At 53.3% G+C, this 24,993-nt stretch overlaps 2 protein-coding genes across 2 annotated transcripts; both read right to left on the bottom strand.

The window, feature by feature from the left end:
- Positions 1-519: 519 nt before the first annotated feature.
- LOC132513134 (uncharacterized protein CXorf49 homolog) lies at positions 520-6,286 on the bottom strand. The gene is made up of 7 exons (XM_060137326.1): positions 6,262-6,286; positions 4,091-4,458; positions 2,894-3,883; positions 2,062-2,218; positions 1,411-1,532; positions 1,144-1,189; positions 520-560 (listed from the first exon to the last, which is right to left on the bottom strand). The coding sequence occupies exons 1-7, from the start codon at positions 6,284-6,286 to the stop codon at positions 520-522; spliced, it is 1,749 nt and encodes a 582-aa protein (XP_059993309.1).
- An 8,930-nt stretch (positions 6,287-15,216) lies between these two features.
- Positions 15,217-20,958, bottom strand: LOC132513132 (uncharacterized protein CXorf49 homolog). Its single transcript, XM_060137325.1, has 7 exons — positions 20,934-20,958; positions 18,763-19,130; positions 17,587-18,555; positions 16,759-16,915; positions 16,108-16,229; positions 15,841-15,886; positions 15,217-15,257 (listed from the first exon to the last, which is right to left on the bottom strand). The coding sequence occupies exons 1-7, from the start codon at positions 20,956-20,958 to the stop codon at positions 15,217-15,219; spliced, it is 1,728 nt and encodes a 575-aa protein (XP_059993308.1).
- Between the last annotated feature and the right edge of the window lie 4,035 nt (positions 20,959-24,993).

Genomic DNA, 24,993 nt, shown 5'->3' with positions numbered 1-24,993 from the left:
TAGAAGAGGGCCTTCGGGGGAAAGGGAGGACGTGCCAATGTGGCCAGGCAGAGCACACACAGGACCCAGACCTGGGACACTCCGCTGGCTTGACTGCAGGGATGGTAGCAGAGGCTGGCCCAGAGTCCCCACCACAGGATGCCACAGATACCGTTCTGGAAAAGGCTCTGACGTGGAGCAGCGCCCCGCCCCGGCCCCCTACCCCGACCCCGACCCCTACCCCTCCAGAGAGAAGGCAGAACACAGAATATGAGAGGTACTTTAATTGGAAACTGCTGTGAAACTGGGGCGGGGCGGGGGCAAAACAAGGGGGAGAGGAAGCCCTAGCTGAGGCAGAACAGGAGGGAACGAGCTTGGCCACAGCTCCAGGGCCCCAAACAGCTGCTCCTTTTGCAGGAAGACGCTGGGCTCAACCTGTGAAACAGCAGAGTCAGGGAAGAGCCTCAAGCCAGGGCCAGCCCCCAGCCCTGCTCAACAGCCAGGACTGTGGGAAGGGGTACGGTGTGTGTAACACTCACTTCAAAGGGTCTGCAACTTGTCAGCCAGGTACTGCATGGCGGCTGCAACAGGGACAGGCATTAGCAGGCGCTCCAGACAGAGGGATACAGAAGCCCGTCCCCCTATCCCCGTGAGGAACCGCCTAGCCCTGATACCTGAAACCCCTCCAGACCCGATGCAAAGAGCTCTGGGCCTGATCACTCCCCACCACCCAAATTGAATGTGGAACCGGTTCCTAAAGGGAAACAAAATGTGCCAGCAGCTCTCATGCTGTGGGCCGTGCCACAACCACTCAGAACTTGTCACACACACAAACAAACAATCCAACAAGAACCTTAGAAGCCACACCAAGCAGCAGTTCAAGGGAAAAATCAACGAGGCATCTCTAAAAGTCCTATCAGAAGGACATTCCCTAGGACTGGTCTGGTTGTCAAAGTGTGCATGCAGTCCAGACAGTACTTTGCTATTTGTACACACGCCCAGTTGTACATGCACAGCCAGCTCCAGGGCCAGGCCTGAGAGGTTCTCCTCCCCACAGGGATGATCGTCCCTGCCAGGCCCACCGCACCTGCAGCCCACCCCCACCCCAGGTGCCCACCCGGGTTCTTCACTAAGACACCGCTCTCCGGCCCTGGTTCCTCATACCAAGTTGCTCCTTAAGTTCGTCTACTTCTCTCTTTAGCTCGAGACACTAGGCCAGCAGACAGAGGAGGAAGAGAAATGATTAGTATACTCTGGCCTCCTCTCTCCTCCACCTTCTCCTCTCCCCCGGGCCCTCCACCCCAAAGCCGGGTGGTCAGACTGGCAAGGGCTCCTCAGTGGAAAGGAGGTGGGCTCCCTCCGTGGGGTACGTGATGGGGGCAGGGGAGGGGGAGCCCACACATGTCAGCTGAACTTGGACCCAGATCCCACCCTCGAGTTTGGGCCTGCATTTCCAGGATGCAGAGGAAGCATTACCCAAGGACAGCAGGGCGTTCCCAGTGGCTGCTGCTGCGTTTCCGGTCTTGGGGGATGGTCAAGTGGCCCCCGGTCACCTGAGAGGGAAAGGACACACAATCCAGCTTCCCAGGCTCCCAGTGAGGTGGAAAGGGCCAAGCGGGCTCTAAAGTGAGGTGAGGCAGCACCACCCTCTGCTGGCAACCAGCCGCCCCTGCTCTGCCCAGCAGCCGGAACCTTGTCTCTGGGCCTGCCTCCCCTGTTCCCCGGGGGCAGCCATTTCGCCATTGTGGTCCCCAAACAATGTGGCTCTGGATTCGACCCTCCCAGAGCTGCAGCCACAGCCAGCACGTGGGAGAGCAATGTGGCCGAACAGGACTTAACAGAAAAGGCTGTTCCCCTGCAAGTCTACACCCGGAGCAGCTGTTTGGGGCACTGCCACCGATCACCCCGGCCACACAAACCCCACACAGAGGATGATGTGGCTCAAGGCCAGCCCTGCCAGCACCCCGTCTCCTGTGGGAGAAGCTGCCTGGGAGCAAGGCTGTGCCCCCGGCAGAGACAGAGGCAGAGGTTTCTGTCCTCAACCCCTCTTCCCTCCCCTCATATCAAACCCACGACACTCACCTGAGGGGGCAGGCCCCCTGGGCATGACTTCTCCCTGGTTCAGGGCCAAGGGTTCTGAGTTTCCTGGATCTTGGGGGCCTCTGGTGTTGACGTCGCCACTGCTGGCTTTTCTACGATGCATGCGCAGACAAGATGTCCCTGGCCTGTGAGTGAGCAGCTGAAACAAAAATTTCTCACCGATTTGGACTAAGGAAGTGTGTGTGTGTGTGTCTGTGTGTGTGTGTGTGTGTGTGTGTGTGTGTGTGTGTGTGTGAGAGAGAGAGAGAGAGTGAGAGAGAGACAGAGAGAGAGAGAGAGAGAGTTGTGTGATTCGGGCCAGGGTGAGGCAGGGAATTGGGAAGGGAATTGAAAGGCTGATCTCATTAGCACTTTCTCCCTCAGTCAGCCCCAGGCCAGCAGGCAGAGCTGATCTAGGCACAACAGTGGGACACTGAGAAAGCCCAGGCCCCCTGCAAGGAAGGTCTGGGGAACAGCTAGGAAGGAGGATTCAGGAAGCTGGTGAGTCTAAATACTGAGGCTTTCCGGGGAAGCTTTTAAGGGATCCCCCGACCCAATTCAGCTACCAGCCCTCCCTTCCATCCCAGCCCAAGTCTCTCAGAGGAGGCTGGAAAGAGGCCAAGGGTGGAGAACCGGGCCCAGGACACCCGAAGTGCTACCTTAATGTTTGTCCCTAGGAAAAGGAGCCCGATCTGGCATCGTAATGACCCAGTGACCGAGGGGCACCCAATGCTGACCTCTGAGGGGTGGACAGAGGCAGCATGGATGAAGACGTGTGCCCTGGGTGCTGTGGGGGGGGAAGAGTGGGGAGAGAGGAGGAGCATGGCCTACTCACTTGGCCTTTTGGAGCTGGGTCTCTATTTGGGTCCTTATCTTCTCCCGCCACCGCCTCAGACTCCCTTGCCCACCTGACCACGGATTTCTTCCCAGCGCCACTGTGCTTGGACTGTTTGGTTCCCGAAAGGACCAAGGTATAACTCTTGGGTCTCCCAGGCAGCGGAATACCAGAGATTGGGGGGAAGGTGGCCGGTTCCACGGGAGTTGCCGAGATTCGCTGCCCCCGGGAACCGAAGGTTCCCCCCAGGGCAAGTTTGGATGCTTCCCCGACGGATTTCTTCTCCTGGGCTCCGTTCTTCCTAGGAGTGACCTGCGGCAGGCCACCTGGAGCAGCAGCAGAAACAGAAGCAGCAGCAGCAGCAGCAGCAGCAGCAGCAGCAGCTCCCGGGTAGCTGGGCTTGCTGCCCCCCTTGCCCCACAGCACGCTCTGCATTTTCTTAGGGGAAGAGATGCCCTGCTCTCCCACGCCCTGCCTTTCCACAACCGAAGAGAGTCCTCGCGGAGCCGAGGACAGGGAAGAGCCTGTCACGTGACGGTAATTCTCCCTGACTTGGAACTTCGAGTGTCTGGGAGTGTCCCCGGGATCCTCGGGTCTGCTGGGCTTGGCCTGGCCTCCTCCTCTGCGGTAAGTGCTCACCGTCATCAGCTGTGTCTCACTGAATTCATCTGAGGACTCGGAGTCGGACAGCAGCCAGGCCAGGCCTTCCGCGGAGCGCCGCTGGCGATCCGCAGCCACGTTCAACCTACGCTTAGTGCCTCTCTTAGGGCTCCCCAAGGCCCGGCCCGCTTCAGGCCCACCGAGGTGGAGAGGGCCGGCTGGAGCCGTCGACGCCTCCCCACAGCTCTGGCCGGGCGCTCCTCGACCGCCGGGACCCGCCTCGAGGCGCAGTGTCGACCCAGTGGCCTCTTTGAAGGCAGTGGACCTCTCCGGGGACGGGTACCTGCGGACGCCCAGCACGTCCTGGTCGGTCAGCTGCTGCAGGTTGGCCTCCTTGGCCGCCTCAGACTCGTCGATCAGGTCCAGGAGGTCCCTCGTGTGCTCATGTGGGGAGCCAGGTCGGCCTTCGCGGCCCCACAGCACCGGCCCTCGCGCTTCCAGCATCTCCCGCTCAGACTCGAAGCCCTCGGGGTCCGGGTATCTGCGGACGCCCAGCACATCCTGGTCGGTCAGCTGCTGCAGGTTGGCCTCCTTGGCCGCCTCAGACTCGTCGATCAGGTCCAGGAGGTCCCTCGTGTGCTCATGTGGGGAGCCAGGTCGGCCTTCGCGGCCCCACAGCACCGGCCCTCGCCCTTCCAGCATCTCCCGCTTCGACTGGAAGCCCTCGGGGTCCGGGAAGCCGCCTCCGCCCTTGCCGCTCCGCGGCTCCCCAGGCTCGGGGCCTGGGTCGGGCCCCGGCGGGACTGCGGGGCCGGCTATGCGAACGCCGGCCCGCTCCCTGACTTTTGGGCGGACACGCCTTCTCAACACATACACCTCATCCGGGGAGCTCATGTCGCGACCCGGGTGGCCCCAGAACCGGGGCGACGGTCGATGGCCCGAGTCGCGGTCGCGGTCACGGCGGGCTAGGCGGGCGGCGCTCAGAAGGGAGCGTCAGCCACCTCACGCGCCGCACGAGCTCGCCTCAAAAGAAAGGACGCGCCACTTTCAGCGCGCCTCTCACGCCCGCGCCGCAGCCTCCTCATTGGTCCGGCCCCCGCCAACCAGCGGGCTCCTTGTTCGCCCGCCCCCGTCGAGACCTAACCAATGGGGCCGAGGGCCTCTGGTTTGCTCGCAAGCCCGTGGGCGGTCCGGGCAGTTGGCTGGTGAAGGAGGTGGTGGGAGTGCCTCCCTCTGTCAAGCCTCTGGGCCCGCCTCCTCCTGTCCCGCCTCCCCTTTCTGGTTAGAGTCACAGCTCTGAGCCTCCGTTTCCCATGTATACAGGGGGTCGAGGGCGTCGGCGAGTGAGGGCGCCGGGCTCCAGGGGTGGTGAGGATGAAACGTCAAGATGGAGGCGCTGGATGCCTAGCACGCGCCGAAAGCATTTGCCAGCCTCCCTTCCACCGCAAGCCTTAAGACCCAACAGGAGAATGGGCACAGGAGTCCCGCAGTCAGTGATCAGGGGTCGGCCAGAGAGCAAAGGGATCGTATTTTCGTTCTGTAAGGTCTCTGTCTCAACTGCTCCATCAAATGTGGCTCAGCAGACGTTACTGGCAGGCGGGTGTGGCAGATAGACTTGGGGTTGGCCTCGCTCCATCAGTCCTTCCCCCTCTCTGAGGCAAATTCAAAGAAGAGGAAATCGCAGTGGCCAGTTACACCCCAAAAGATGCTCCCCACCGCTGGTCCTGGAGATGTGAACTAAAACCACGAATCGGGTTTCACACACTAGGTTGACAACCTTCAAAGAGCTTAACCATTCCGAGGGTGGGAGAGGTTAGGAGCAAACCCCTGTGGCGGTGGTGCAAGAGACGCATTTGGGAGGTAATTTGGCAGAATCCATTGAAAGCAACTTAGTGCCGGCACGCACTCTGTGCCTGGCACTCTTCTAAGCGCTGGGCATAAATAATAATGCATCCGCGTGACACGCCTTTAACTATAGTACCAACTATTACTGGCCTCTTCCCGGTGAGGAAACAGGCACTGAGAGGTTCGGCCACTGGCCCAAGGTCATTCGGCTCGTGGGGATCAGCGGCAGGATTGAAACCAATCAATCTGACTCCAGAGTCCTTGCTTTTAGCCCAAGATCTTTAAAAGGAAGGAAGAAAGAATCTATTTCCTCTATGCTCCTGCAAGTCCGCTGCCTGGTACTTCTTCCGGAGACACGCTGGTACCTGTAGTGTACAAGAACACATGCACAAGGGAGTTGGTGATGGGAAAAACTGGGAACACTCCAAATTCCCGTCAGTAAGGAAATGGATGAATGCAACGTGGCTTAGCATCCAGTAGCATAAAGCGTGGCAGTCCAACGGAATGCATCAGGCCATTCTCACAGCTTTCGAAAGCATCCGCCTGACTTCCAACTGCAAGTTGCAGAACGATGGCTTTGGATTCACATTTGTAAGTTAAATCACTTGCGTGCGTGGGCACACGCACACACACCAGTCAATCCTATGTGATATATGAGAATTCATTTAAGTATATGTACAAGTATGTTTTAAAGTTTTGAAGGACGCACAACCAAGGCCTACCAGTTGTGATGGCGGTGGGTGTGGATAGCCAGGTGTCTCTCAATTTTTCTTGGAACTGTCACTTCTCAGCTCCCCTGAGCTGAGCAGTACTGATGTCTGGGGAGTGGTGCCTCCCTTGGTTTCTATACGGCCCATGGGTGTTAGAATTTCCCGTGTCTGCCACCCCACTCCTACTCTGACACCGCTCCATTCCTCCCATACCTTCCTTCTGCTCCTTCCCGTTCATACTCCTCTGTCTTCAGTCACCTCTCTCTCCTGCCACCTGCTCTGGCTGACCTCCTGGAGAGTCCTGGGGTGTCTGAACCCCTCTTGCCTGTGGAACTCAAAGGCCCAGTTTTCTGGGTCTGCACCTGAGAAGCTGGCCGTGCTGGAGCAGTTTCAGAGCAGGGGAGATTGGGTGCACTGTAAATCTGCAATCCTCCTCCTCGAGCCTGCCCCCGATGGTGCCTGCCCGTTTGTGGATACCGCCCTCTTCCACTTCTCCCAGTGACTTTTTAAGTCATGGTGTGCTATTTCAAATATGTTAAAATGGATAAGGAAGGATATAGCAAAATCTCCTGCATCCACCAGCACCCTAGGAAACATTACCAGTGGATTCAGTGGAAGCCTCCGTCTTCCCTCTCACCATTTCCATTCCCTTCCTCCCTCCCCCAGAGAGAGACTCCCAGAACTTCTTCTCACCTTCTCCACTCTCTTCGTCCCTGTGGCTCTCCTACCTCCTCTTCCCCTGCATCCCATACGTCTCCAATGATGTCACTAATCTCTGCTTTAGCCCCCTATGCTCACCAGGATCCAATACTGCTTTTGACTTACTCTCTTGGCCTGGGGTGGGAGCCAGTGTCAGAGGTTCCTCTTGGCTTTCCCCACCGGGATAGCTCTTACCCCACAGAGCAGTGACCCAATGTGGAAGTCATTGCTCCAACTGCCAAGTGTATCACTTATCATTATCAGCTTGGGGACTGGAGAAATGACCGCTATTTTGGTCCAGGGACCCATTCAGCTCACTGTGAACCGGTCTCTATTCCCAACTCCTTTTAATGTCAGGGCCTCATAAGCCCCATTCTAATGGGGCCCCATCATGACACTTTGGGCCTCCTGGATCAATGTCAGCTCAGATCCTGTGTCCAGTAGTAGTAGAAGTGTCTGGGTCTTTTTCTAGCCTCCGGGTACAGTCACCTGAGAACTGGCAGCCATTCTCTTTAGGGACGGTCATAACCCACTGCCTTGTTTCTGGATCCTTCCTCCTCAGGACTCATCCACCTCTTCAGTGGGGCCAGTCTCTGAATTGGCTCAGGACCAGGAACTGAGCAGGAGACTGTGGCTTTTTAGCGGGATGATGGCCCTCCTTCTCTTGCATTCTTGCCTTTTGCTGGCTGTCGTTGCCCCTAGGGAGCCATGCTGTCTGAGCCATCTTCTCAGCTTTCTGCCGGTCAAGCAGGCACTCTTGACTGCCCCTCTGACCTTGCTGGTCGTTACTGGAAATGTGGTCTGCTGGCATCTCTTGGTTAAGAGCTGCCCTCTGCCCTCTATCATGTCAAATTCGTTGGCTCCCATGGGTGGTAATGAGCCCAGGTCGGGACCACTTTCCTTCCATCATTGGCATTGGCCTCCAGAGGGGAGCAACCACCAAACTTCTAGTGATGCTGGGGCTCCTCTCACCAGAACGCTCCTGATGGCTTTGGTGTCCTCTCGGCCCTACAGTGGGACATGTGTCCTACAGTGGGATGTGTCCTCTCAGCCCTACAGTGGGACATAACCATGAGGCCATGTGACTGGCCTCACCTTTTCTGTCCGTTCTAGCATGTCTGCATCACTCAACCTTTTTGTTCCTTCCTCTGCCATCTGCCAATCCAAGGCAGGCATTTCCACTTCTCTCCTTATGGGCCATCACTTTCTCAAAGTTTCAAAGGGCCAGTCTGGCAGTGAATTTCCTCCACCTCCTGGAGTCCTTGCCCGTGTGTTAAATTCCATGGCATGAGAAAGCGCCTCCGCTCAGTAAAACTTGCTTATCCACTCTTATATTCCTGTCCACTTGATCCAGCACCCTCAAAATCCAATCCCAGGGATATTGCCCTGCTCCTGCCAGTACAGGCTTGTTATTTCTTGGTGTATAATTTCTTTTTCCCCTTATCAGGCTCGGCATATCCCAGTGAGTTTATGGGGAAGAGATGAGGGTTTCCCTGGGAGAGGCGTCTGTCACTTTGTGGGGGAGCAGACTCTGTAGCATCTACCAGCACAGGGCATGTGTTAGCTCTTGCTAGGGAAGGAAGGGCCACCCTGCAAGCTTTGAGGCCTCAGGACGTTTGGATCTGATAAGCCAACGTTTGGGGACATCCATGCCAATATACCCGGCCTACATTTCAGAGTCTGAAGTTTTTCCAAAAAGGGCCCTGACCTTCCCATAACAGGCCCGTGTTTGTCAAGGATGTATACATCTCTGGAGTTCTGCACTTACTGTTATCGCATAATCTGTGAGCTACTCAGCTGTCTCTGCAGGAGGCAAGGGCATTTTGTAAGCCACCAAGAAAACCCCATGAATCTTACACTTGGCCCTTAACTGTTTGGTAATGTCCCTTAGTTTCTCATTATGTCTTTGCAGGGCGCCAGTATAACAGTGATGAACAGCCGCCTCTGCCCTCCCTATAGACATAGTGCCCTCCCTACCATTCAAAGGCCTGAATCATCTCACAGGCCACAAGTAAGACCCTCCACTGGGATATTTTTCAAGGTACGTATGGATAAAACCTTAAGGAATCAGGAGGTAACCTTGTGCTAGAGATTATCCATGCCCCACATAGCACTCAAAATGGTACGCTCTTTGTCATTTGGGCAGTGAGTGAGCTGGTCCATAAACCCCATCTTATAGCTAACTTCTCAGACCACTCCTGGTACCACTTTTGTTAGTTTGGGTCCTCCAAAAATACGGACACCAAGGCATGATTGGACATGAAGGAACATGATGGGAGAATGGCATGTGAAGGATAAAGGAGAAGGAGCAGGAATGAGTCTTCTTCTTCAGGGTGCGATGCGGGTCTGACGTCTGTAAGAGAGACGTGGGGGAAAGGAGGGTCAGATAAGAAGAATCTCAGACGCAGTTTCATTCTAACAGTAACCTTTAGTTCCGTTTAGTTTAGTTTGTTCAGGCTCATGTGGAGTCCCCACCCTACAGCTGCCATTTAGAGGAGTCCCTGTCCTGAAGCAGTATGCCCCTGCCATGCTCAGTCACTGGCTGGGAGCTACCCAGAGGATGTGGGATCTTGGCACAAACAATGGTGGTGCCAGAGAAGTGGCAGCTGGCACTTGCCAATCTACTATGTTCCCTGCAGTGGATCGGAGGGGCATGTTTCTATGGCCACCACAAGGAAGCAGAAGTCATTTCCGTTTTGAGTGACTTTGTGGTGGGGAGCATAAGGACACAGGAAGTAAAGAAAGATTGGGAGGGAAATGATGGGATTTTGGATACATTAAGGTTGTGTTTCTTATAGGACATGCAGGTGGAATGCACTTAGAAATTTGGTTCTGGAACACCAGTGAGGGGTCAAAGCTAGAGAGAGATACAGACTTGGGAGTCATTCATTCCCTCAGTAAACTTTTATAGCAGTGTTTTTTCAAACGTCACCATAACCTTAGAAGTTCCTTGCATGGAAGCTCCAATTCCTTTCCCTTCACCCTCCTCAGAAGTAACCTCTATCCTTTGTCTTCATCGTTCCCTTCCTTTTCTTTAGTTATTCTCTACATAGGTTCATATTCCTAACAACGTTGGTTTTGCTGCATCCTTTGGTCTTTATGTAAATGGAATCATTTGTGTTGTTTCTGACTTCTCCCGTGTGATACTGTGTAACTGAGATTCATCCCTGTTGTCGCATGTGGCAGGCACTTGTTCATTTTCATTGCTGTACACTGTTCCACCAAATGAATATACAGTAGACTCTCATTATCATGATAGTTATTTGCAGTCTATAAAGTTGCCATGAACACTGAATTAGGCAATCCTGAAACATTGCTCCTAAGGGAAATACAATTTCAAGTTCCTACCATCCGCTGGTCACAACATTTTCATCGACTGATCGCTGCGTAATCATGTTTCATGTGTGTTTCTGTTTAAAGGCACTCTATTTAATACAAATATTATTGATTCATTAACACTGACCTCACAGCCAACAGCATTATAAATCATGCCTGAACAAGGTTTATGTAACACACATATTTTCTTGAGTGCACGTCATAGTCATTTTGCACTCAAGAACACTAGACAGTACTTCAGCACTAAGCTTGGAGGCCATCTTTAATTATGAAATCACCAACAAAGAAGCACAAAAATGCAAACTATGTGGCACCAAATAAATCATGAAAAGGACACTTGCTTGCAGTATGAGACTGAAACCAGAAGGCAGGGCGTCACCTTGTTTGACCTCAGTTGGGAACATATTCCACCAACTCAAATTTTTCACAGCTCTCTCGAACGAGGAGGAAAGCACTCTGGTACTGGTTTGTGGTTAAAAATGAATTTTAGCAAATAGGGGAATTTGCAAGTATGGAATCTACAAATAACAAGAATCAACCGTATCTCAACCTATGTATCCATTCTACTGTCAATGGGTAATTTGGGTTGTTTCCATTTGGGCAGATATTATTCATAGCGCTACTATAAACATTCTGGCGCATGTTTCCTGGTGCCCACGTACAAGAGCCTTCCAGGGCAGAGCTTTCCAACTTTTGGACCTGGGACTTTGAGGCCTTCATCTCCAGAGACAGCCTGACAGCAGCCCCTGGACCGCTTGGTTCTGGCCCTGAACAACTTTGTCATCTTACTCCTGTATGCCATACAATCATCATTTTCTGTGTGAGCCATAGAATCAAATGGCTGGGAAGCTGTGTTCCAGTGCTCATACTTAGGACTGAAATTGTCATCTCGTAGGGAAAGAAGATTTCCAACATTACTAGATCATGCCAGAGTTTGTACAATGGGGTCATGCTAATTTCTACTGCTATCAACAGTGTTTAACTGTTCCACATCCTCATCAACATTTGATATTAACAAAGTACAAAATTGTTGTCAATCTTGTGATAGTGAAATGGCGTCTCATTGTAGATTTAATCTGCAATTTCTTGATTAGTAATAATATTAGTAATAATATTGAGCAGCTTTTCATATGCTTGGCCTTGGGGATTTTCTTGTCTATGAGGTGTTCATTTAGTGTCTTTTGCCCATTTTCCCCTTGGGTTGCTTGCATATTTATTTGTGGAAGTTCTTTATGTATTCTATACTTTAATTCTTTGATGATTTCATGTTATGTAAATATCTTCTAGTTTTTAGCTTGCCTTCACTCTTTTTATCATACCTTTTAACGAACAAAAGCACTTCTTTTTAATTTTTCACAGCACTTTATTATGAAAAGTTCCATACAAGAAGATCACGGGACTTCCCTGGTGGCACAGCGGTTAGGAATCTGTCTGCCAATGTAGGGGACACGGGTTCGATCCCTGGTCCCAGAAGATCCCCTATGCCACGGAGCAACTAAGCCTGTGCGGCACAGCTACTGGAGCCTGTGCTCTAGAGCCTGCGTGCCACAACTGCTGAAGCCTGCGTGCCTAGAGCCCATGCTCCACAACAAGAGAAGCCACTGCAATGAGAAGCCCGCGCACCACAACGAAGAGTAGCCCCTGCTCACCGCAACTAGAGAAAGCCGGCGCGCAGCCACAGAGGCCCAGCGCAGCCAAATAAATAAATAAAATTTTAAAAGAAAGAAGAAGATCACAAGATGATCCGGGAAAGTTGAGGGGGGTACTTGCTGATCATGGACCACCTTCGCTCTCACCAGATGACCTTGCTTCCCATTTCATTGAGAGTATACAGGCAATCAGAAACAAACTTCCCTCATTCATAAATAGTTTTCTCTATTTTGGATCATTCCTATCAGCATACAAGTATGTTGTCGTTTCTCCCAATTAAAGAAAAGCTTCTTTTGATTCCAATTTCCCTTCAAGCGACACCATTTTTCTCTGCTCACCTTCACATAAAAACTCCTTAAGAGTCAGTGTATACTTGCTGTGTCAAATTCTTCTCTTCTCATTCACTCTTTCTCTCCTTTCCATTTAACAATTCTCTATTGAGGGCTTACCACATGCCAGGTACTGTTCTAACACATGGTGCTACATCACTGAGAAAAACAGATGACGTTCCTTCCCTCAAGAGCTTACATTTCTGTCATAGGCCTATTGGCAATATTTTCTCAATCTTCAACTATGTCCATTCCTTTGTTGTTGGAAATCACTTTCCTGGGCCCAGTTTCAATCTTTATTGGTTGCCTAGAGTGTCGCTCCTAGAACACTCCTTTACCAAAACCCTAAGTGGGATCTTCTGCTTCCTAGAACTAATGTCTTCATTGTTCTTGGTTTACCACAGTGTTTTGATGGGACTCATTCTCCAGGTACCATGGGTGATAATTTCTTTTAAGACTTTGCATGAACAAATATTACCTTTAATATTACCTTTAATTTCATGCTTATTTGATAGCTGATATATAATTTCAGGCTGAAAAGTTTTCTGACTTTCAATGTCACTTTTGAGAATGCTGGTACTATTTTGCATGCCATTATGATTCCCAAGCCTTTATGTATGACACATTTAATTTTTTTAGTTACATATATTTTGATTTATTACATAGTAAAATTAACTTTTTTGTTTTCAGTACCATGAGTTTTAACACATGGACAGATTTGTGTAACTATCACCACAATCAGGATACAAAACAGTTCCATCAGCCCCAAAATCTCCCTCATTCTGCTGCTTTGTAGTCAAACCATCTCCCCCATCCCAAACCTCTGATAACTGGTGATCTGTTTCCCATCCCTATAGTTTTACCTTTTCCAAATATTATACAAACACAATCACACAGTATGTAACATTTTGAGACTGGCTTCTTTCATTTAGCATAATGCATTTGCGATTCATCCAAGTTGTTGCATGTATCAAGAGTTCCTTCCTTTGTATTGTTAAAAAATGTTTCATTTATAGATGTATGGTTTTATTCGTTCATCTGTTGAATAACATCTTGATTGCTTTCAGTTTGGGGTGACTATGAATAAGGTTTCTATGAACATTCTGTTAACATTCTATTAACATCCATAGTGTGCAGTGGGAAGCGAGTTCCTGTGATGGCTGTCTCCAGCCTGTAGTTAGCTTCACTCTCTCCAGAGTGTCTGCAGGGACACATGACCTGGAATGACTGTCTCTACTGGTCAGAGGCAGGTCCAAGGTCTAAGCTAGCTCTGTTTCCTCGAAGTGCACACACACTCATTGGTAATGGCCTCAGCTCAGTGGGGAGCAGTGCCGGAGCAAGAGGGGCTAGAACATAAGCCTGGTACAGGCTGGGTGGGGCACTGGGTACATTCTAGGAATCCAGCCAGAGGCCTGGGCAGCAATCAAGCCCACCTTCTCCAGGGAGGGATTTGAGGCGAAGGATTAAGTCCCACGAACGTTCTTTTCTGACCCTGAGGTCTGTGACTGTCCCATCCCACCTGTGGTCTGCCCACCTGAACTCATGCCGTGGACTCTGGAAGGGAGTCAGGGTGAGAATATGGGGGAAGGGTGGACCCAAGTGCTCCCCATTGTCCAGGTGCAGTCACTCCTTACTTCCCATCCTCACTGCGCCCATCCTGCCCCTGTCCCGGGTAGCTCATGTTGGGTGGCCTCATATATGGGTCCCCTGATTCTAAGATGAGCTACTCTGAGGAGCCACCCTTCCCAATCTCATTCCATCCACACCCACAGTAGTTGTCAGACATCACAGGAACACAGAGTAGGATCGAGAGCCACCTCCAGCGAATCCAACATTTCGAGCATCCCGACACCCTGTCGTGGGGTTTGGTGACTTCTGCATCATCCCTCTCCTATGTTTTGGGAATTTAAGGACAACCCTTGAACAAAACAGATCCGACCCTTGCTTTTGCTCATTCAATGCCTTACAGAACCTGGACCAGCCTCTACTCCCTTTACTCCCTGAATCACATCTTTCTCCCTCAAGGGAGATTACCCCTGATTACATTTATTCACACACAGGGACACACCAACCTTGAATGGCCAATCTACCATCATACCCCCTTTTGTGTAGTAAAACACCGGTCTTTCGGGAAGGGTGTCAGGCAGAACCACCCTTGCCTCACTCAAACACAAATCTGTCCCTCTGAGTCTCAGGCTGGTACAGCCCTGGGTCCTGGCTGAGGGAAGGAAGTGCTCCCCAACCTCGAGTGAGGGGGAAATCGACCATGGAGTTCAGACTCAATCTCGTGTGTCCTAAAGAGGCAGTCTGGGAGATTGAGCTGGGACACGGAAATATCATTTCCAGGAAAATCTGTGTCACGGGGCTGGTGGAAGAGTATTTGACGGGGACCATGCAACAACACAGACCTACTAACCACACTCGCCATAGAACCTGACAGGCCAATTTCCACTCAAGGGTGTACAGACGACCCGGCTGGAGGAGGGTGGTCAGCTGGCTAGGGCAGGGAGGATGTGAATGCTTCCAGATTGGAGCTCTGGAAGGGGGTCATGAGTTCCTGCTGATGGGAAGGGTGAATGGCAGAGATGAATGGGAACCGCCAGACCCCAGAGGAGGAGGGGGGTTTGGAGAGAGCTAGAAGAGGGCCTTCGGGGGAAAGGGAGGACGTGCCAATGTGGCCAGGCAGAGCACACACAGGACCCAGACCTGGGACACTCCGCTGGCTTGACTGCAGGGATGGTAGCAGAGGCTGGCCCAGAGTCCCCACCACAGGATGCCACAGATACCGTTCTGGAAAAGGCTCTGACGTGGAGCAGCGCCCCGCCCCGGCCCCCTACCCCGACCCCGACCCCTACCCCTCCAGAGAGAAGGCAGAACACAGAATATGAGAGGTACTTTAATTGGAAACTGCTGTGAAACTGGGGCGGGGCGGGGGCAAAACAAGGGGGAGAGGAAGCCCTAGCTGAGGCAGAACAGGAGGGAACGAGCTTGGCCACAGCTCCAGGGCCCCAAACAGCTGCTCCTTTTGCAGGAAGACGCTGGGCTCAACCTGTGAAACAGCAGAGTCAGGGAAGAGCCTCAAGCCAGGGCCAGCCCCCAGCCCTGCTCAACAGCCAGGACTGTGGGAAGGGGTACGGTGTGTGTAACACTCACTTCAAAGGGTCTGCAACTTGTCAGCCAGGTACTGCATGGCGGCTGCAACAGGGACAGGCATTAGCAGGCGCTCCAGACAGAGGGATACAGAAGCCCGTCCCCCTATCCCCGTGAGGAACCGCCTAGCCCTGATACCTGAAACCCCTCCAGACCCGATGCAAAGAGCTCTGGGCCTGATCACTCCCCACCACCCAAATTGAATGTGGAACCGGTTCCTAAAGGGAAACAAAATGTGCCAGCAGCTCTCATGCTGTGGGCCGTGCCACAACCACTCAGAACTTGTCACACACACAAACAAACCATCCAACAAGAACCTTAGAAGCCACACCAAGCAGCAGTTCAAGGGAAAAATCAACGAGGCATCTCTAAAAGTCCTATCAGAAGGACATTCCCTAGGACTGGTCTGGTTGTCAAAGTGTGCATGCAGTCCAGACAGTACTTTGCTATTTGTACACACGCCCAGTTGTACATGCACAGCCAGCTCCAGGGCCAGGCCTGAGAGGTTCTCCTCCCCACAGGGATGATCGTCCCTGCCAGGCCCACCGCACCTGCAGCCCACCCCCACCCCAGGTGCCCACCCGGGTTCTTCACTAAGACACCGCTCTCCGGCCCTGGTTCCTCATACCAAGTTGCTCCTTAAGTTCGTCTACTTCTCTCTTTAGCTCGAGACACTAGGCCAGCAGACAGAGGAGGAAGAGAAATGATTAGTATACTCTGGCCTCCTCTCTCCTCCACCTTCTCCTCTCCCCCGGGCCCTCCACCCCAAAGCCGGGTGGTCAGACTGGCAAGGGCTCCTCAGTGGAAAGGAGGTGGGCTCCCTCCGTGGGGTACGTGATGGGGGCAGGGGAGGGGGAGCCCACACATGTCAGCTGAACTTGGACCCAGATCCCACCCTCGAGTTTGGGCCTGCATTTCCAGGATGCAGAGGAAGCATTACCCAAGGACAGCAGGGCGTTCCCAGTGGCTGCTGCTGCGTTTCCGGTCTTGGGGGATGGTCAAGTGGCCCCCGGTCACCTGAGAGGGAAAGGACACACAATCCAGCTTCCCAGGCTCCCAGTGAGGTGGAAAGGGCCAAGCGGGCTCTAAAGTGAGGTGAGGCAGCACCACCCTCTGCTGGCAACCAGCCGCCCCTGCTCTGCCCAGCAGCCGGAACCTTGTCTCTGGGCCTGCCTCCCCTGTTCCCCGGGGGCAGCCATTTCGCCATTGTGGTCCCCAAACAACGTGGCTCTGGATTCGACCCTCCCAGAGCTGCAGCCACAGCCAGCACGTGGGAGAGCAATGTGGCCGAACAGGACTTAACAGAAAAGGCTGTTCCCCTGCAAGTCTACACCCGGAGCAGCTGTTTGGGGCACTGCCACCGATCACCCCGGCCACACAAACCCCACACAGAGGATGATGTGGCTCAAGGCCAGCCCTGCCAGCACCCCGTCTCCTGTGGGAGAAGCTGCCTGGGAGCAAGGCTGTGCCCCCGGCAGAGACAGAGGCAGAGGTTTCTGTCCTCAACCCCTCTTCCCTCCCCTCATATCAAACCCACGACACTCACCTGAGGGGGCAGGCCCCCTGGGCATGACTTCTCCCTGGTTCAGGGCCAAGGGTTCTGAGTTTCCTGGATCTTGGGGGCCTCTGGTGTTGACGTCGCCACTGCTGGCTTTTCTACGATGCATGCGCAGACAAGATGTCCCTGGCCTGTGAGTGAGCAGCTGAAACAAAAATTTCTCACCGATTTGGACTAAGGAAGTGTGTGTGTGTGTGTCTGTGTGTGTGTGTGTGTGTGTGTGTGTGTGTGTGTGTGTGAGAGAGAGAGAGAGAGTGAGAGAGAGACAGAGAGAGAGAGAGAGAGAGTTGTGTGATTCGGGCCAGGGTGAGGCAGGGAATTGGGAAGGGAATTGAAAGGCTGATCTCATTAGCACTTTCTCCCTCAGTCAGCCCCAGGCCAGCAGGCAGAGCTGATCTAGGCACAACAGTGGGACACTGAGAAAGCCCAGGCCCCCTGCAAGGAAGGTCTGGGGAACAGCTAGGAAGGAGGATTCAGGAAGCTGGTGAGTCTAAATACTGAGGCTTTCCGGGGAAGCTTTTAAGGGATCCCCCGACCCAATTCAGCTACCAGCCCTCCCTTCCATCCCAGCCCAAGTCTCTCAGAGGAGGCTGGAAAGAGGCCAAGGGTGGAGAACCGGGCCCAGGACACCCGAAGTGCTACCTTAATGTTTGTCCCTAGGAAAAGGAGCCCGATCTGGCATCGTAATGACCCAGTGACCGAGGGGCACCGAATGCTGACCCGTGAGGGGTGGACAGAGGCACCATGGGTGAAGACGTGTGCCCTGGGTGCTGTGGGGGGGGGAGTGGGGAGAGAGGAGGAGCATGGCCTACTCACTTGGCCCTTTGGGGCTGGGTCTCTATTTGGGTCCTTATCTTCTCCCGCCACCGCCTCAGACTCCCTTGCCCACCTGACCACGGATTTCTTCCCAGCACCACTGTGCTTGGACTGTTTGGTTCCCGAAAGGACCAAGGTATAACTCTTGGGTCTCCCAGGCAGCGGAATACCAGAGATTGGGGGGAAGGTGGCCGGTTCCACGGGAGTTGCCGAGATTCGCTGCCCCCGGGAACCGAAGGTTCCCCCCAGGGCAAGTTTGGATGCTCCCCCAACGGATTTCTTCTCCTGGGCTCCGTTCTTCCTAGGATTGACCCGCGGCAGGCCACCTGCAGCAGCAGCAGAAACAGAAGCAGCAGCAGCAGCTCCCGGGTAGCTGGGCTTGCTGCCCCCCTTGCCCCACAGCACGCTCTGCATTTTCTTAGGGGAAGAGATGCCCTGCTCTCCCACGCCCTGCCTTTCCACAACCGAAGAGAGTCCTCGCGGAGCCGAGGACAGGGAAGAGCCTGTCACGTGACGGTAATTCTCCCTGACTTGGAACTTCGAGTGTCTGGGAGTGTCCCCGGGATCCTCGGGTCTGCTGGGCTTGGCCTGGCCTCCTCCTCTGCGGTAAGTGCTCACCGTCATCAGCTGTGTCTCACTGAATTCATCTGAGGACTCGGAGTCGGACAGCAGCCAGGCCAGGCCTTCCGCGGAGCGCCGCTGGCGATCCGCAGCCACGTTCAACCTACGCTTAGTGCCTCTCTTAGGGCTCCCCAAGGCCCGGCCCGCTTCAGGCCCACCGAGGTGGAGAGGGCCGGCTGGAGCCGTCGACGCCTCCCCACAGCTCTGGCCGGGCGCTCCTCGACCGCCGGGACCCGCCTCGAGGCGCAGTGTCGACCCAGTGGCCTCTTTGAAGGCAGTGGACCTCTCCGGGGACGGGTACCTGCGGACGCCCAGCACGTCCTGGTCGGTCAGCTGCTGCAGGTTGGCCTCCTTGGCCGCCTCAGACTCGTCGATCAGGTCCAGGAGGTCCCTCGTGTGCTCATGTGGGGAGCCAGGTCGGCCTTCGCGGCCCCACAGCACCGGCCCTCGCGCTTCCAGCATCTCCCGCTCAGACTCGAAGCCCTCGGGGTCCGGGTATCTGCGGACGCCCAGCACATCCTGGTCGGTCAGCTGCTGCAGGTTGGCCTCCTTGGCCGCCTCAGACTCGTCGATCAGGTCCAGGAGGTCCCTCGTGTGCTCATGTGGGGAGCCAGGTCGGCCTTCGCGGCCCCACAGCACCGGCCCTCGCCCTTCCAGCATCTCCCGCTTCGACTGGAAGCCCTCGGGGTCCGGGAAGCCGCCTCCGCCCTTGCCGCTCCGCGGCTCCCCAGGCTCGGGGCCTGGGTCGGGCCCCGGCGGGACTGCGGGGCCGGCTATGCGAACGCCGGCCCGCTCCCTGACTTTTGGGCGGACACGCCTTCTCAACACATACACCTCATCCGGGGAGCTCATGTCGCGACCCGGGTGGCCCCAGAACCGGGGCGACGGTCGATGGCCCGAGTCGCGGTCGCGGTCACGGCGGGCTAGGCGGGCGGCGCTCAGAAGGGAGCGTCAGCCACCTCACGCGCCGCACGAGCTCGCCTCAAAAGAAAGGACGCGCCACTTTCAGCGCGCCTCTCACGCCCGCGCCGCAGCCTCCTCATTGGTCCGGCCCCCGCCAACCAGCGGGCTCCTTGTTCGCCCGCCCCCGTCGAGACCTAACCAATGGGGCCGAGGGCCTCTGGTTTGCTCGCAAGCCCGTGGGCGGTCCGGGCAGTTGGCTGGTGAAGGAGGTGGTGGGAGTGCCTCCCTCTGTCAAGCCTCTGGGCCCGCCTCCTCCTGTCCCGCCTCCCCTTTCTGGTTAGAGTCACAGCTCTGAGCCTCCGTTTCCCATGTATACAGGGGGTCGAGGGCGTCGGCGAGTGAGGGCGCCGGGCTCCAGGGGTGGTGAGGATGAAACGTCAAGATGGAGGCGCTGGATGCCTAGCACGCGCCGAAAGCATTTGCCAGCCTCCCTTCCACCGCAAGCCTTAAGACCCAACAGGAGAATGGGCACAGGAGTCCCGCAGTCAGTGATCAGGGGTCGGCCAGAGAGCAAAGGGATCGTATTTTCGTTCTGTAAGGTCTCTGTCTCAACTGCTCCATCAAATGTGGCTCAGCAGACGTTACTGGCAGGCGGGTGTGGCAGATAGACTTGGGGTTGGCCTCGCTCCATCAGTCCTTCCCCCTCTCTGAGGCAAATTCAAAGAAGAGGAAATCGCAGTGGCCAGTTACACCCCAAAAGATGCTCCCCACCGCTGGTCCTGGAGATGTGAACTAAAACCACGAATCGGGTTTCACACACTAGGTTGACAACCTTCAAAGAGCTTAACCATTCCGAGGGTGGGAGAGGTTAGGAGCAAACCCCTGTGGCGGTGGTGCAAGAGACGCATTTGGGAGGTAATTTGGCAGAATCCATTGAAAGCAACTTAGTGCCGGCACGCACTCTGTGCCTGGCACTCTTCTAAGCGCTGGGCATAAATAATAATGCATCCGCGTGACACGCCTTTAACTATAGTACCAACTATTACTGGCCTCTTCCCGGTGAGGAAACAGGCACTGAGAGGTTCGGCCACTGGCCCAAGGTCATTCGGCTCGTGGGGATCAGCGGCAGGATTGAAACCAATCAATCTGACTCCAGAGTCCTTGCTTTTAGCCCAAGATCTTTAAAAGGAAGGAAGAAAGAATCTATTTCCTCTATGCTCCTGCAAGTCCGCTGCCTGGTACTTCTTCCGGAGACACGCTGGTACCTGTAGTGTACAAGAACACATGCACAAGGGAGTTGGTGATGGGAAAAACTGGGAACACTCCAAATTCCCGTCAGTAAGGAAATGGATGAATGCAACGTGGCTTAGCATCCAGTAGCATAAAGCGTGGCAGTCCAACGGAATGCATCAGGCCATTCTCACAGCTTTCGAAAGCATCCGCCTGACTTCCAACTGCAAGTTGCAGAACGATGGCTTTGGATTCACATTTGTAAGTTAAATCACTTGCGTGCGTGGGCACACGCACACACACCAGTCAATCCTATGTGATATATGAGAATTCATTTAAGTATATGTACAAGTATGTTTTAAAGTTTTGAAGGACGCACAACCAAGGCCTACCAGTTGTGATGGCGGTGGGTGTGGATAGCCAGGTGTCTCTCAATTTTTCTTGGAACTGTCAGTTCTCAGCTCCCCTGAGCTGAGCAGTACTGATGTCTGGGGAGTGGTGCCTCCCTTGGTTTCTATACGGCCCATGGGTGTTAGAATTTCCCGTGTCTGCCACCCCACTCCTACTCTGACACCGCTCCATTCCTCCCATACCTTCCTTCTGCTCCTTCCCGTTCATACTCCTCTGTCTTCAGTCACCTCTCTCTCCTGCCACCTGCTCTGGCTGACCTCCTGGAGAGTCCTGGGGTGTCTGAACCCCTCTTGCCTGTGGAACTCAAAGGCCCAGTTTTCTGGGTCTGCACCTGAGAAGCTGGCCGTGCTGGAGCAGTTTCAGAGCAGGGGAGATTGGGTGCACTGTAAATCTGCAATCCTCCTCCTCGAGCCTGCCCCCGATGGTGTCTGCCCGTTTGTGGATACCGCCCTCTTCCACTTCTCCCAGTGACTTTTTAAGTCATGGTGTGCTATTTCAAATATGTTAAAATGGATAAGGAAGGATATAGCAAAATCTCCTGCATCCACCAGCACCCTAGGAAACATTACCAGTGGATTCAGTGGAAGCCTCCGTCTTCCCTCTCACCATTTCCATTCCCTTCCTCCCTCCCCCAGAGAGAGACTCCCAGAACTTCTTCTCACCTTCTCCACTCTCTTCGTCCCTGTGGCTCTCCTACCTCCTCTTCCCCTGCATCCCATACGTCTCCAACGATGTCACTAATCTCTGCTTTAGCCCCCTATGCTCACCAGGATCCAATACTGCTTTTGACTTACTCTCTTGGCCTGGGGTGGGAGCCAGTGTCAGAGGTTCCTCTTGGCTTTCCCCACCGGGATAGCTCTTACCCCACAGAGCAGTGACCCAATGTGGAAGTCATTGCTCCAACTGCCAAGTGTATCACTTATCATTATCAGCTTGGGGACTGGAGAAATGACCGCTATTTTGGTCCAGGGACCCATTCAGCTCACTGTGAACCGGTCTCTATTCCCAACTCCTTTTAATGTCAGGGCCTCATAAGCCCCATTCTAATGGGGCCCCATCATGACACTTTGGGCCTCCTGGATCAATGTCAGCTCAGATCCTGTGTCCAGTAGTAGTAGAAGTGTCTGGGTCTTTTTCTAGCCTCCGGGTACAGTCACCTGAGAACTGGCAGCCATTCTCTTTAGGGACGGTCATAACCCACTGCCTTGTTTCTGGATCCTTCCTCCTCAGGACTCATCCACCTCTTCAGTGGGGCCAGTCTCTGAATTGGCTCAGGACCAGGAACTGAGCAGGAGACTGTGGCTTTTTAGCGGGATGATGGCCCTCCTTCTCTTGCATTCTTGCCTTTTGCTGGCTGTCGTTGCCCCTAGGGAGCCATGCTGTCTGAGCCATCTTCTCAGCTTTCTGCCGGTCAAGCAGGCACTCTTGACTGCCCCTCTGACCTTGCTGGTCGTTACTGGAAATGTGGTCTGCTGGCATCTCTTGGTTAAGAGCTGCCCTCTGCCCTCTATCATGTCAGAATTCGTTGGCTCCCATGGGTGGTAATGAGCCCAGGTCGGGACCACTTTCCTTCCATCATTGGCATTGGCCTCCAGAGGGGAGCAACCACCAAACTTCTAGTGATGCTGGGGCTCCTCTCACCAGAACGCTCCTGATGGCTTTGGTGTCCTCTCGGCCCTACAGTGGGACATGTGTCCTACAGTGGGATGTGTCCTCTCAGCCCTACAGTGGGACATAACCATGAGGCCATGTGACTGGCCTCACCTTTTCTGTCCGTTCTAGCATGTCTGCATCACTCAACCTTTTTGTTCCTTCCTCTGCCATCTGCCAATCCAAGGCAGGCATTTCCACTTCTCTCCTTATGGGCCATCACTTTCTCAAAGTTTCAAAGGGCCAGTCTGGCAGTGAATTTCCTCCACCTCCTGGAGTCCTTGCCCGTGTGTTAAATTCCATGGCATGAGAAAGCGCCTCCGCTCAGTAAAACTTGCTTATCCACTCTTATATTCCTGTCCACTTGATCCAGCACCCTCAAAATCCAATCCCAGGGATATTGCCCTGCTCCTGCCAGTACAGGCTTGTTATTTCTTGGTGTATAATTTCTTTTTCCCCTTATCAGGCTCGGCATATCCCAGTGAGTTTATGGGGAAGAGATGAGGGTTTCCCTGGGAGAGGCGTCTGTCACTTTGTGGGGGAGCAGACTCTGTAGCATCTACCAGCACAGGGCATGTGTTAGCTCTTGCTAGGGAAGGAAGGGCCACCCTGCAAGCTTTGAGGCCTCAGGACGTTTGGATCTGATAAGCCAACGTTTGGGGACATCCATGCCAATATACCCGGCCTACATTTCAGAGTCTGAAGTTTTTCCAAAAAGGGCCCTGACCTTCCCATAACAGGCCCGTGTTTGTCAAGGATGTATACATCTCTGGAGTTCTGCACTTACTGTTACCGCATAATCTGTGAGCTACTCAGCTGTCTCTGCAGGAGGCAAGGGCATTTTGTAAGCCACCAAGAAAACCCCATGAATCTTACACTTGGCCCTTAACTGTTTGGTAATGTCCCTTAGTTTCTCATTATGTCTTTGCAGGGCGCCAGTATAACAGTGATGAACAGCCGCCTCTGCCCTCCCTATAGACATAGTGCCCTCCCTACCATTCAAAGGCCTGAATCATCTCACAGGCCACAAGTAAGACCCTCCACTGGGATATTTTTCAAGGTACGTATGGATAAAACCTTAAGGAATCAGGAGGTAACCTTGTGCTAGAGATTATCCATGCCCCACATAGCACTCAAAATGGTACGCTCTTTGTCATTTGGGCAGTGAGTGAGCTGGTCCATAAACCCCATCTTATAGCTAACTTCTCAGACCACTCCTGGTACCACTTTTGTTAGTTTGGGTCCTCCAAAAATACGGACACCAAGGCATGATTGGACATGAAGGAACATGATGGGAGAATGGCATGTGAAGGATAAAGGAGAAGGAGCAGGAATGAGTCTTCTTCTTCAGGGTGCGATGCGGGTCTGACGTCTGTAAGAGAGACGTGGGGGAAAGGAGGGTCAGATAAGAAGAATCTCAGACGCAGTTTCATTCTAACAGTAACCTTTAGTTCCGTTTAGTTTAGTTTGTTCAGGCTCATGTGGAGTCCCCACCCTACAGCTGCCATTTAGAGGAGTCCCTGTCCTGAAGCAGTATGCCCCTGCCATGCTCAGTCACTGGCTGGGAGCTACCCAGAGGATGTGGGATCTTGGCACAAACAATGGTGGTGCCAGAGAAGTGGCAGCTGGCACTTGCCAATCTACTATGTTCCCTGCAGTGGATCGGAGGGGCATGTTTCTATGGCCACCACAAGGAAGCAGAAGTCATTTCCGTTTTGAGTGACTTTGTGGTGGGGAGCATAAGGACACAGGAAGTAAAGAAAGATTGGGAGGGAAATGATGGGATTTTGGATACATTAAGGTTGTGTTTCTTATAGGACATGCAGGTGGAATGCACTTAGAAATTTGGTTCTGGAACACCAGTGAGGGGTCAAAGCTAGAGAGAGATACAGACTTGGGAGTCATTCATTCCCTCAGTAAACTTTTATAGCAGTGTTTTTTCAAACGTCACCATAACCTTAGAAGTTCCTTGCATGGAAGCTCCAATTCCTTTCCCTTCACCCTCCTCAGAAGTAACCTCTATCCTTTGTCTTCATCGTTCCCTTCCTTTTCTTTAGTTATTCTCTACATAGGTTCATATTCCTAACAACGTTGGTTTTGCTGCATCCTTTGGTCTTTATGTAAATGGAATCATTTGTGTTGTTTCTGACTTCTCCCGTGTGATACTGTGTAACTGAGATTCATCCCTGTTGTCGCATGTGGCAGGCACTTGTTCATTTTCATTGCTGTACACTGTTCCACCAAATGAATATACAGTAGACTCTCATTATCATGATAGTTATTTGCAGTCTATAAAGTTGCCATGAACACTGAATTAGGCAATCCTGAAACATTGCTCCTAAGGGAAATACAATTTCAAGTTCCTACCATCCGCTGGTCACAACATTTTCATCGACTGATCGCTGCGTAATCATGTTTCATGTGTGTTTCTGTTTAAAGGCACTCTATTTAATACAAATATTATTGATTCATTAACACTGACCTCACAGCCAACAGCATTATAAATCATGCCTGAACAAGGTTTATGTAACACACATATTTTCTTGAGTGCACGTCATAGTCATTTTGCACTCAAGAACACTAGACAGTACT

This window comes from Lagenorhynchus albirostris, chromosome X (assembly GCF_949774975.1).
Source record: "Lagenorhynchus albirostris chromosome X, mLagAlb1.1, whole genome shotgun sequence".
Lineage (NCBI taxonomy): Eukaryota > Metazoa > Chordata > Mammalia > Artiodactyla > Delphinidae > Lagenorhynchus > Lagenorhynchus albirostris.
The sequence above is the reverse complement of the archived record's forward strand: the minus strand, read 5'-3'. Positions and strand labels throughout refer to the sequence as shown.